The sequence below is a fragment of the Eptatretus burgeri genome, chromosome 12 (genome assembly GCF_056783735.1).
Source record: "Eptatretus burgeri isolate ZD-2024b chromosome 12, Ebu_testis_v1, whole genome shotgun sequence".
NCBI classification, from domain to species: Eukaryota; Metazoa; Chordata; class Myxini; order Myxiniformes; family Myxinidae; genus Eptatretus; species Eptatretus burgeri.
In genome coordinates, this window is record NC_140972.1 from 6,822,240 (window position 1) to 6,834,760 (window position 12,521).

General features: G+C 45.7%; 1 protein-coding gene across 4 annotated transcripts in view; it reads left to right on the forward strand.

Annotated features, from left to right (window-relative positions):
• Nucleotides 1–12,521, forward strand: part of MAP2K5 (mitogen-activated protein kinase kinase 5) — a 307,732-nt gene that overhangs the window by 228,948 nt on the left and 66,263 nt on the right. For all 4 annotated transcript variants that reach the window (XM_085849335.1, XM_085849333.1, XM_085849334.1 and 1 more), the window contains one exon: nt 6,481–6,554. In XM_085849335.1, coding sequence (XP_085705461.1) covers nt 6,481–6,554 — 74 coding nt within the window. The remainder of the gene's footprint in view (nt 1–6,480; nt 6,555–12,521) is intronic.

A 12,521-nucleotide genomic window follows, 5' to 3' on the forward strand; every position in this document is an offset into this window, starting at 1 on the left:
GGGAGAGCGAGCCATCACCACTTGTCGCTATATACACCGGGAGGGAGGACAGAGCGAGGACGATAGGGGAGAGGGGTGGGGAAGGGGAGAGGGTGTTCTGGAAATGCATTTGATCGGTGAACTTGAGGGAAAGCAGAGGGGAATGATCCCCTTATGCAGGCATTAGTACAGGATGGAATGAAATTGGGGATGTGAAAACTGGAGGGGAAGGCAGCATGAGGGGAGGGGAAGACAGCATAAGGGGAGGGGAAGGCTGCATGAGGGGAAGGGAAGGCAGCATGAGGGGAATGGGAGGTTGCATGAGGAGAGGGGAAGGCAGCATGAGGGGGGAGGCTGTGTGAGGGGAATGGAAGTTGGAGTGAGGGGAGGGGAAGGTGGAGTGAGGGTAGGGGAATGTGGCGTGAGGGGAGGGGAAGGTGGCATGAGGGGAACGGGAGTTAGCATGAGGAGAGGGGAAGGCAGCATGAGGGGGGGAGCAGTGTGAGGGGAAGGGAAGGGAAGGCAGCATGAGGGGATGGGAAGGTAGCATGACGGGAAGGAAAGGCAGCATGAGCGGAACGGGAGGTAGCATGAGGAGAGGGGAAGGCAGCATGAGGGGGGAGGCTGTGTGAGGGGAAGGGAAGGCAGGGTGAGGTGAGGGGAGGGAAGTTGGAGTGAGGGGAAGGTGGAGTGAGGGGAGGGGAAGGTGGCATGAGGGGAGGGAAGTTCGAGTGAGGGGAGGGGAAGTTTGAGAGAGGGGAGGGGAAAGCAGCATGAGGGGAGGGGAAGGTGGCGTAAGGGGAGGGGAAAGCAGCAAGAGGAGAGGGGAAGGCAGCGTGAGGGGAGGCGAAGGCAGCATGAGGGGAACGGGAGGTAGCATGAGCAGAGGGAAATGCAGCATGAGGGGGGAGGCTGTGTGAGGGGAATGGACGGCAGGGTGAGGGGAGGGGAAGTTGGAGTGAGGGGAGGGGAAGGTGGAGTGAGGGGAAGGTGGAGTGAGGGGAGGGGAAGGTGACATGAGGGGAAGGTGGAGTGAGGGGAAGGTGGAGTGAGGGGAGGGAAGGTGGCATGAGGGGAGGGGAAGGTGGCATGAGGGGAGGGAAGTTCGAGTGAGGGGAGGGGAAGTTTGAGTGAGGGGAGGGGAAAGCAGCATGAGGGGAGGGGAAGGTGGCGTAAGGGGAGGGGAAAGCAGCAAGAGGAGAGGGGAAGGCAGCGTGAGGGGAGGGGAAGACAGCGTGAGGGGAGGGGAAGGCAGCATGAGGGGAACGGGAGGTAGCATGAGCAGAGGGGAAGGCAGCATGAGGGGGAGGCTGTGTGAGGGGAATGGAAGGCAGGGTGAGGTGAGGGGAAGTTGGAGTGAGGGGAGGGGAAGGTGGAGTGAGGGGAAGGTGGAGTGAGGTGATGGGAAGGTGGAGTGAGGGGAGGGGAAGGTGGCATGAGGGGAAGGTGTAGTGAGGGGAAGGTGGAGTGAGGGGAGGGGAAGGTGGCATGAGGGAAGGGGAAGTTCGAGTGAGGGGAGGGGAAGTTCGAGTGAGGGGAGGGGAAAGCAGCATGAGGGGAGGGGAAGGTGAGGGGAGGGGAAAGCAGCATGAGGAGAGGGGAAGGCAGCGTGAGGGGAGGGAAGGCAGCTTGAGGGGAGGGGAAGGCAGCTTGAGGGGAGGGGAAAGCAGCTTGAGGGGAGGGGAAGGCACCGTGAGGGGAGGGGAAGGCAGCTTGAGGGGATGGGAAAGCAGCGTGAGGGGAGGGGAAGGCACCGTGAGGGGAGGGGAAGGCAGCTTGAGGGGATGGGAAAGCAGCGTGAGGGGAGGGGAAGGCACCGTGAGGGGAGGGGAAGGCAGCTTGAGGGGAGGGGAAGGTACCGTGAAGGGAAGCGAAGGCACCATGAAGGGAGGGGAAGGCACCGTGAAGGGAGGGGAAGGCACCGTGAAGGGAGGGGAAGGCAGCGTTTTCTGAACTCCCAAGACTTAATAAGACACCAAAATATATCGCAAAAGTACCACATCGGGAGATCGCTAAATCACCAATTTGTACTTTTTCTTCTTGTTCTCTTTTCGAAACAATGTAAAACTGCAGCCCAAACTACCTCAACAACTGCTTAAGCCATGATGTTGATTACAACGCATGGAAGTTACTTTATCTCTGGGCTCGTGCACGCAACCCAAAATTTAAATAATATATACAACATTAATCGTTTTTTAACGAAAATAAATCAAACATAAATGTGGAGTCAACCAAACCAGCCCAGGATCGTGAAAGGTTGGGGGGGGGGGGGATGGACGCTAGACATAACCATTCCAAAAGTGATACATATCCAAACCATGCCCCAAAATCAACTGAAATCAGTATTTAAACAATTTAATAACATAGGTGGATTGAATCCATACCAAAATACCAAAATATATAAAACATTGAAAAATATAACGCTCATAACCCATGAAAAGTGTCGCCGCCGTGTGCTCGAGGGCACGTGACCGGCGCCATCTTTGTTAGCACCACTTTGCTGACTCGCGTAGTGGGACAATGTAGTATTAAACAATGTGGTAACAACGCATTCGCACCACCGTACCAGATTGAAAAGGCCAAATAGATGTTAAAATTACATTTTGTGCAACAATATACTGCTGCAATCTGTTACGGGAGGGTTGTGGAAAGGAATTTCACAGGTATTCTTGTATGTTGATGAACAGGAATTGTGTAGTTTTACTCTGAAATATCACTGCAGCTTCTCATTTGGTGTTCATCTCATGAACCCTGTTGGTAAATCGATTTGTTTGTTGGTCACAAATTGGTTTATAACTTTTTTTTTAATGTAGGGTGGATTAACGGGGGAGGATTAACAAGCGTGTTTATGTTAACAGCCACCATTAATCCCACTTTCTCATCAGTTCGGCCAGGTTCGGCCGAGAGAAGTTTGACCCGTCTTTCACGAACCGGCTGGTGCCGATGAGAACTAGACAGCTTAGAGGCGATTGTGTGACGGGATGTCCAAATTAACGCTCATATGAGGGACGGCACACACATTGATTAATCACCCTGCCCGTGAAACACCAGAGTGACAGTTTATAGCTGGGTCGGGATTCAAACCCAGGCGAGACAGGTTCGAGGCAGGTAAGTATGTGACGGGACAGCCAGTTTAACGTCCATCTGAGGGATGGCATACACATTGATGAATCGCCCTGTGCCTGCAGCAGACATGCACATTCTCTCGGCTGCTCACTCTGCCAACGATTTGGGTCTTACTACACGTAAAGTTGGTTTGATTTCACCACACTGATTTCCATCATTGTGGTACTTAATATAAAAAAAAAATTTGCATCAGGTAATTTCATGTTTTAAATATTGACCAAAGAAAATAATTGTGAAATAAATGGGCAGACTTAATCTTCGTAAGGTTCCTTAAAATGCCCCGAGTTCTTCATGCTCCCAAATATACAATTTTTTTTCCTCGAACATTATTGTGAAAAGGAAAGTGTTATAGTTACTACGATAGTTTACGATTGAAACAATCACTCAAAGGTGAAAAAACACGATTGTATTTTGTTCTAAATTACATGCAAATGCATGACAGAAATCGCCTTCACCCAGCACCCGAGTGCTAACCAAGATGGCGTCCGGCAGTTACACCGTGCTCTGTGTGTCGTGAATGGAAATGAGCGTTCTATTTATTTTCAGTTCAGTGGTGGTAATCCACATAGTGGACTGAGACAAAAGCCAGGATTGAGGGGGAGAGGAAGGGTGGAATCTACCATAAGCTGAATTTAATAACATCGTTGGATTTAATCCATACCCAAATATCAAAATATATAAAACAGTCAGCATTTTATATTCGCATCGACATTTCTGAATATGATATGTGGTAATCCACATTGTACACTGAGCTAAAAGCCATATATATATATATATATATATATATATATATATATATATATATATATATATATATATATATATATATATATATATATATATATATATCTCTTTCCAACCATTGATTCACTGACTGATATTTAAGATCGGTACCTTGTAGGTGATGAAGAAAGCTGAAATTTTGCATGTCGATGAACATCGAAGGTGGTACACCGGAAACAAGCCACAGAATCGTCAGACAACATCCATAAATGAAAATATAAATAAATGAAACTAGAACGGGCACTCGTAGAGCGCATACCTTCGCCGCAGCCACTAGTTACCTTTGTATTAAGTTGTCCACAACGCATCTCAATAGAAATATGCATTTCGTGACCCCCATGACCTTTGACCCACAACCGCTACTTAGGGTGACAATAGTACTATACCTTATGTCATTTCAGAAGATGGGGAATTGAACACTGAACAATTTGGAGTTAATTTGATGTAAATCGGAAACATATTAACCGTTTTCATCATGAAAAAACGATGTTGACCTTTTTGTGACCTTGACGTTTGATCCGATCGCTCCCAAAATCTAATGGATTTGTCCTTTCATGATGCCAAACAAATCCAAAACAATTAAAGCCTCTCTGCGGTTTTTTTTTTTTTTGCGTTAAGTTGTCCACAACGCTTTCCAATATAAATGTGAATTTGTGTGACCCCCTTGACCTTTGACCCCCAACCGCTGCCTTGGGTGACAAAAGTACTATACTATGTGTCATATTAGAGGATGGGGAATTTAATTTTGAACATTTTGGAGTTAATATACTGTAAATCAAAACAAAATTGACAATTTAATCGTGAAAAAACGATTTTGACCTTTTTGTGACCTTGACCTTAACCTTTGATCCGATCGCTCCCAAAATCTAATCGATTTGTCCTCTCGTGATGCCAAACACATCCACAAAATTTCATGACAATCTGCGAAGTGGTTTTTGTGTAATATTGTCCACATCGCTTCCCAATCAAAAACTCCATTTTGGTGACCCCCTTGAACTTTGACTTCCATACACTAACTAGGGTTGCAAACACTATACCATACGCTATATCACTGGATCGGGATTTGAATGCTGAACATTTTGGACTTAATTTGATGTAAATCGGAACAAAATTGACACTTTAATCGCAAAAAAACGATTTTGACCTTTTTGTGACCTTGACCTTTGACCTAACCCTAACATTTAAAAAACGGACGTGTTAAAGCGAAGTCTCACGAGTCTTTCTAAATTATTCGATGTGAAATACAGTTTATATAATCTTATATTTCCAACAACACAACGACAGTGAAAGGCTTTTCATGGCCAGGAGGTTTGTAAGGCATTGGGCTGAACCCCACACCCAGCCAGTCTCAGTATTGCTTCACTATTGTGCCAAGTATTTGGTTTTACTTTTGTCAGGTACATAAAGCATACAACTCACAATGTATATACCCAAAAGGACAACTTACTCTTGAACCTCGTCATGTCCTGTGCAGTACTTTGGTGGCTGTGTCTTGATTTCTCATCAAGGCTAGATTCAGAAGCATGACTTTACGTTCATTGTTTTTTTTTTTTGGATACATATTACTATTCCGCCAGCTCTGTGTCTTGTCACCTAAGTGTGACAAAGACTGCCAGGAGGCAGAAGCTTTGTGTCATGAGGTGGGAGGGAAAATTGTGGAGTTGTAGGGAGATTCTTATGAATACCGTGGCTGTCTGTGATCATCATAGAAATAGTCATTGTGAAGGAGAGTCCTCAGGGTGTGTGTCAAAGAGCATGAGCTGGTAATTACAGAGCAATTAATTTTCCAAGTCTGGGCAGCATTGCTTTAATCTCATTTTACTGAATCTTTTTTGAGCCTCCTATAATACATACAAGGCCTCGAACATATAACGAGGGCCATTATAAATGTTCCGCAGCAGAGATACTCTCGAGATCCCATGAAATGCAAACGCTATTTATTTATTTGTTTATTTATTTATTTATTCGTTATTTAAGTAATAATCAATAAGAGAATCTTTTTTTTTTCAAACTAATCATAAATTCTTATTTAATTGACAAATATCATCGGACTATTGTGAGTATCTCTTTCATCGGAGTTATTGAACACCCCTCGTATATTTGAGCCCTTGCATGTACTTTATATTGAACTGGTAGGTTCCTCTCTCGAGAATTACTGTGTCACTGTCAAATTGTTAGTGAAAGCAAAGGTGGTTCATTTATGACCTTTACATGTGGGGGGGGGGAGAGTGAGTTAATGTCTGCCTCACCAAATCTGGCCTCATGTGTCACCAGTGCACACATTTTCGGGGACTTGGTGCCCTGAGGACAGTTTTGGATGAGCACTGAAAGGCTGTCTATTAAAAGGGAAAATGTTACCGACTGAAAAATGAAAGCTCACAAAATTTACCTTCACTTTTTTATCTCCCTCCTGGTCGTTTTTATTTTATTTTTTTTTACTCCCGCAGTGCTTGCATTTATTTCTCACTTTCAAAGCATTTTTATCTTAAACAGTTGACCACCACTATGCTGTCACCCCCTGTCCCCTCCACCGTAATACTCCTTTCACTTCTTTCATACCGTCCCTGCTCTCTTCTCCTTTTCCCACCAAAGATGTGAAGCCATCAAATATTCTGGTGAACACAACCGGCCAGGTGAAGCTTTGCGACTTTGGAGTGAGCACTCAGGTAAAGCCAATACTCTTAATGGAAGTAGCATCTAAATGTGCTTTGTTCACTCAAGTGTCATGCTTTAGTGCTAACCATTAGTCATTTACCTCGCTTTGAGATTTTTATGAAATGAAAATTGTATTCATGGTGTATCTCCTTCTCTTGAGACAGCCTTGTTGCAAAATAATAGGGGATGGGAAAGGGGGGAGGGAGGGGGCAAGTGAGTGGTAACATGAGATTGGGTGAAAGAATATTTAAGTTAGGTTCACCCAGTTATAACAAGACCACAAGACCCATGCAGTGGACACCCCCCCTTGCCCCTCCCCCCTCCTCATGTGTGCTCATGAGCAGTTGTGGCAAGACCCATCACCCATTGAGGCCGCCCGTCACTCTCCTCTATTTGGGCATTGAGTGCTTGTGTGGTTCACTTGGAATTACAATCGCTTTGTTTCTGATGGCAACAGTGATGGTATTGGAACTCGCAACCTATTGCTAATACGACATGAGCTCAGCCAGCGGTTCACCCAGGATTGTCGAAATGACACCATGGAGCTCGGCACTGTTTATCGAATACCATCACTGAAACACAATCAATGATTGCTAATCCCTTGCACCAATATTGTTCATGAAATTCTCATTAACCTTCACATCATTCATGTAGCAAATGTTACAATGGTATCGACAAGTCAATGAACTGCAAAACTATATTTTCACCCCACTCAACCCCCCCCCCCTCACCTCCTTCAAAATAATTTGGTAAATAAACCTTTTGTTTAACTGAATGAATACTCCTTTGCAGTCGTACAGTGTCGTGCAAGTGAGTTTGCCAACCCTGCTGGTCTTTACGTATATCAATGCCGATCAATTGCACTGCACTTTCTGAATATTATCCAGCCTGGTGTTGGCTTAGCTGTTAAGGTGTCTGGCTTGGGACCTAAGAGTCCTGAGTTTGAGTACCTATTTTTCGTTGAATTAACACCAGGTGGGGTTCACTCATCCTGTCTTCTTTCCGAGGTCGGCGAAATGATTACCAGTGTACTGGGGTAATAACCATTCGGGGTAACCTGTGTCGGAGTGTCGACCCGTCCAGGACTGTACTCCTTGCCAATGAAACTGTCTTGGCAACCCTATGCACCTTTATGGCGTGAAAGGAATGGTATTCTTCTTCTTCTTCTTTTTCTTATTATTATTATTATTATTATTATTATTATTATTATTACTATTATTACTATTATTGTTATTGCCAAAGAGGCAGTAAATGACATGAAGTGACACACAAGGAGCGCAGTTGGTTAGTAACTAATGGCGAGCAATGCCTGGGTGCTGTAAGGTTAGGGTATTGGGAATTACATAAGAGATTTGTGCATTCTTTGCTTTGAAAAAGTTTATGTTGAAAGTGAGTATATAAGTACATGTGGGAAGTGAGTTCTATCGGCAGGCAGTTTGAGGAGTGAAAGAAGAATGGAGTGCGAGTGAAGTAAAGTTCAACAGTGCAGGAGTGGCAAAGCCAAAAAATGACATGGGACGCTGTGTGTGGTTAAAGTAAGATTGGAATGACGTGCTGAATTGCTGCCGTGCAGTCACCATGACAGTATGAGGAAAAGAATGAGTAAAGGTCAGACCAAAAGAGATTGACTGGTGGTGAGCCGAGGCCGATAAGTTCAACAGAATGAACCTCTTTCACTGGCTGACCATGGACGTGGGTAGGTGTGTTTGTTTAATGGTCCATCCAGAGCACCATGTTGAGTTTAATTTTGGCCAACATTGAAAGATGTGTTCCTCTTGTCAGACCAGCATATAATCAATTCCAGATGAGCAGAAAGTGATCTCTCGATCAGTGAGATGGAATACTGTACGGTGCAATGTGTGGAGTCAACTGCAAAAGGGAAGAGATGGTTTCCAGAGAATCAGAGAGATCCCTTATTGATTTGAGGAGTATCTGGCTGTCATGTCCAACTTGTGGTTTTGGTTGCATCATTCTCTGGGGGTACAGCTGTGCCACTGACGCAGTGCCCTCTATTACCAGTACACCGGTACTCATTTCACCAACGTCGGAAAGATAACAGGCTGAGGCAACCCCACCTGGTGTTAATTCAACAGCCGACACAGGAACTCAAACTCAAGACCCTAAGATCTTAAGCCAACCACTCTGACCATTAAGCCAACACCAGGCTTTATAAGGAGTAAAACTAGGCCCAAAATGATGACGAGGGGCACCCTAGCCTTCACTGGGAGAGGATAGGAAATCATTCTATTGATAGCAATGTGTCGACTGTGGAAGTGGAGAAAGTCAGAAAGACAGGTATGAAAGTCTTGTATGTCAAAGGAACCGAACTTGGCAGGCAGAGAAGGATACCAGAATATGTTGAATGTCTGGGATACATCTCGGGAGATGGACCTGACCTCAGGTTTTGAGATATAGGGGCTCCGTTCATTACTGAGAGGTAAGTAAGAGTATGTTCATTGTTGATTACCTGGGATGATATCCATACTGATGGGCAGATGTCAGGAAAAAGAAGACTTGACATCAGCAGCAATGATGGGTTCCAGGACTTTGCTTCTTATCGTCATGCTTTTTGAAAAAATGAGGGATATTGTAATCAGCTGTCTATCTGTCTGTCCGTCTGTCCATCCTTCATGCTCTCTCCTAAACGGTTGTGCAGAAGTTCACCAAACTTTGTAGTTTTGATCACCATATGGCACCAAGGTGCAAGAGCAGTATCATTTTTGGCACCTCTTTCTGGGGTGGGGGTCAAAAAGTCAAATACCAAAACCTTAGAGGCACTTTTTATACGTTTTTAAAAATGAAACTTTGTACAGTATCTGCAATCAACATTGGGGGATGCATGAAATATGTCACGATTTTTTGGATTTAAGCCCCGGTTCATGCCCCAGGGGGTGGGGACTTAAGGTCACAGGGGGTCAAAATGGAAAACAAAAATGAAACTCAAAATTTGATATTGGGTCATTCCTGGTGTAACTTTTTGTAATCTTTCAACCTTGCTTTAGGTGGGAAGCGTGGGGATTTGCGATGGAGCACCATCGACTTCGCTCTAGTATATAATTAGAAGCAGTTACATATCCATGGAGACCACTGTGTGCTAATTTGTATCTTAATGTTCTTGAGGAAAGATTAGCAACCACACTTTCAGCGAGGTCATTCGCAAGATATCGACTGGATCATCGTCTGTCATGCAGAGAACATACTGTGAGCTACTTCATATAATTTTTGGCGAGTTTGAGCTTTCTTCCTCAACTGCTTATATTGTGACACTACCAGTTTCACGCATCACCTTCAGAGTATTGCAAACACCTTCTGCTGAAACACGAAGTCGTGCTGCAATCTGCCACATGGAATAATCTTCACCATCAAAGACTTTGATTTATACAGTATATGCTTGTCATGGGATATTTCCTTCCCAGGAGCCAAAGTATTCACCACACTACAATTGTTATATCACCGCTTATACTTTTATTGTATCATTATCACTCTGCAATTATAAAAGAAGCCCTGAACAATTTTTCTCGCTTTCTCTGCCGAGAAATAACCAATTTACGGGGAGGGGCCTCCTTGATGTAGCGCTTTTCCCCGAGCAACCACATTCCTGGAACTCGTCTACAAGGCGAAAAAAAAATACCTGCGGTCTCGCGCTTGACATGTCGCAGCGGGGCAAATAATGGGTTATTTATAGTTACTACTAGACGACCCATGAACCCGTTGGGTTCCCATTGTGACAGCGGTTGATGAGAAAAAAATAATTTCAAGAAAAAAAAAAAGAAGATAGCTCCAGCGAACTATACCGCTGAGGTTGTTTGCATTGATCAAATTCTCCCGAATAGTACTTGACTGAATCGGGAATTGATTTTTTAATATTTTTTTATTTGCACAATTTGAACGAAACTTGATACTGCACACCGCAGGAGAATGGTGAGTAAGGTGGCCATAAAATTTTTGCGCTATCGTGTACCGTTTTGGCTGTTTTTCGGGAACATACATACATACATATATATTGTTGCGAATTCGCGCCCGCCGGCGTGCGAGCGGCCACGTAACTCGAATCGCGGCACATTGCCCACCGGACGGACAATTCCGTCGTGACCCTCTCGGACTAACGCCGGGAACTAGTCACGGGTGGGCCTTTCGGCCTCACCACGATCGTGCCAATCGGCCCCCCGCGTGGGATAGGGTTGTTCGCCAAATTCGACCTACCTAAGTACCCACACAGAGGGTAGACCGGGCGATCGCACCTCGCCGCAGGTCGACTTCGGACACGGGCCACTTTAAGCGACCCGTTCCGTACTATCGGGATAACCGAGCGGTGTTATCGTCAACCTCGACGGTTCCGATTAATTGTCGGGCGTATTTAGCCCACTACCAACCCTTTACGTGAAGTAAGATGGAGATTCAATTAAAGAAAAGACGAAGCGAAACGGGAAAAACAGTTCAACATAAGGCACATTTATTCCGCGGCAAACGGAAAGCACACATATACAATTACAACAATTATGCACCAAAAGCAAATGTAACAAAAGGAACACAACAATGCAGATCTACTACCGACTACGCAAGCACACGGCAACACTTACACAGTTTTACTTTACAGACGGCGACTACAACACATATACTCAAAATCAAAAGAAAAGGGCCACCCTCAACGACAAGGGGGCAGACGGGCCTGTGGGCCGAGACCGCGTGGAGCCTACCGGTCTTGTGATGAGCCGCAAAATGTCGCGGCGGTGCCCCGACTCCGCGCTCCTCCACAGGTTTCGTTGGCACTGCTTGGAATGGGGTGGGAACGGGGCCCACTTTTCGCACTATCTCAGCGCGGGGGGAAACAGGGGGGGTTGTTGATGCTCTGGGGAAAGAGGATAGCTGGCTTGCTTGGGTCCCGCGACGAGCGACTCCACTGCGCCTCGACCGCGCTCCCGGCTTCCCCTCTCTGCAGCTCCCCGAAAGACTCCGAACCCCGACAGACCGACTCTCCTCCAGACCCGTCTTGACTGCTGCTGCTGCCACGCTTCGCCGCCGCCACACCTCTCCAACTCGCCCGAGCCCGAAACAGAAAACTGACTGAATTCGCCCCGCGCTCGGCGCTTTATAGTACGGCAGGAGAAACCATATGCAAATTTCCGGATCAGGATGAACTCGGGGGCGGAGCCACGCTCGCCCATTGGACGGAGGAAAAGTGGGCGTGAACCTCCCCTGATCCTCGAATTTGCATATATCGATTCTACTCCGACGCGCCTGGAGGTGGGGCCAAATCGCCCCGCGCTTAATGATTGGATGGATCGGAAGTGGGCGTGAATCATTCCTGATCCGACTTCCCCTCGGAAAGGCCGCTCTTTGTACCCGCGGCTCAGCGCGCGTCCCGCACGAGTCCAGGACAGCCTGATGCTCGGCGTTCACAAGCGGCATGGGAATGGCCGCAGAAGGAGGAGAGGTGAAGGTGGTGGAGGGCCTACAGTGGCGGTGATGGCCATGGCGACGCTTGGAATGGCGGTGATGCGATGGTTGCGAGAGCGAGTCGTGATGGTAAAGGTCGTGGCTGTTGGCGTTGTTGTTGTTGTGAAGCGGCGTTGCGGTCGGTGGTTGTTGTGTGATGGCGGTTGAGATGTGGTTGGTTCAAAATAAAGATAGAACAGAAAAACGGCTATCTTAAAGGGTCGCAGCCCGAATGAATCACATTTATTCCCTCTAAACAACGGGTTTGGGGCTAACTACACATGTACTTACAGAGATATCTCACCTACGGGACCTGAATGGAGGTTTGCGAATTTCCTCAACCACAACAATATATATTTATATATATATATATATATATATATATATATATATATATATATATATATATATATATATATATATATATATATATATATATATATATATATATATATATATATATATATATATATATATATGCATACATATAATATGAGAGTTTTAGTAATATATAGATGACTTTAAATTTACACATTTTGACC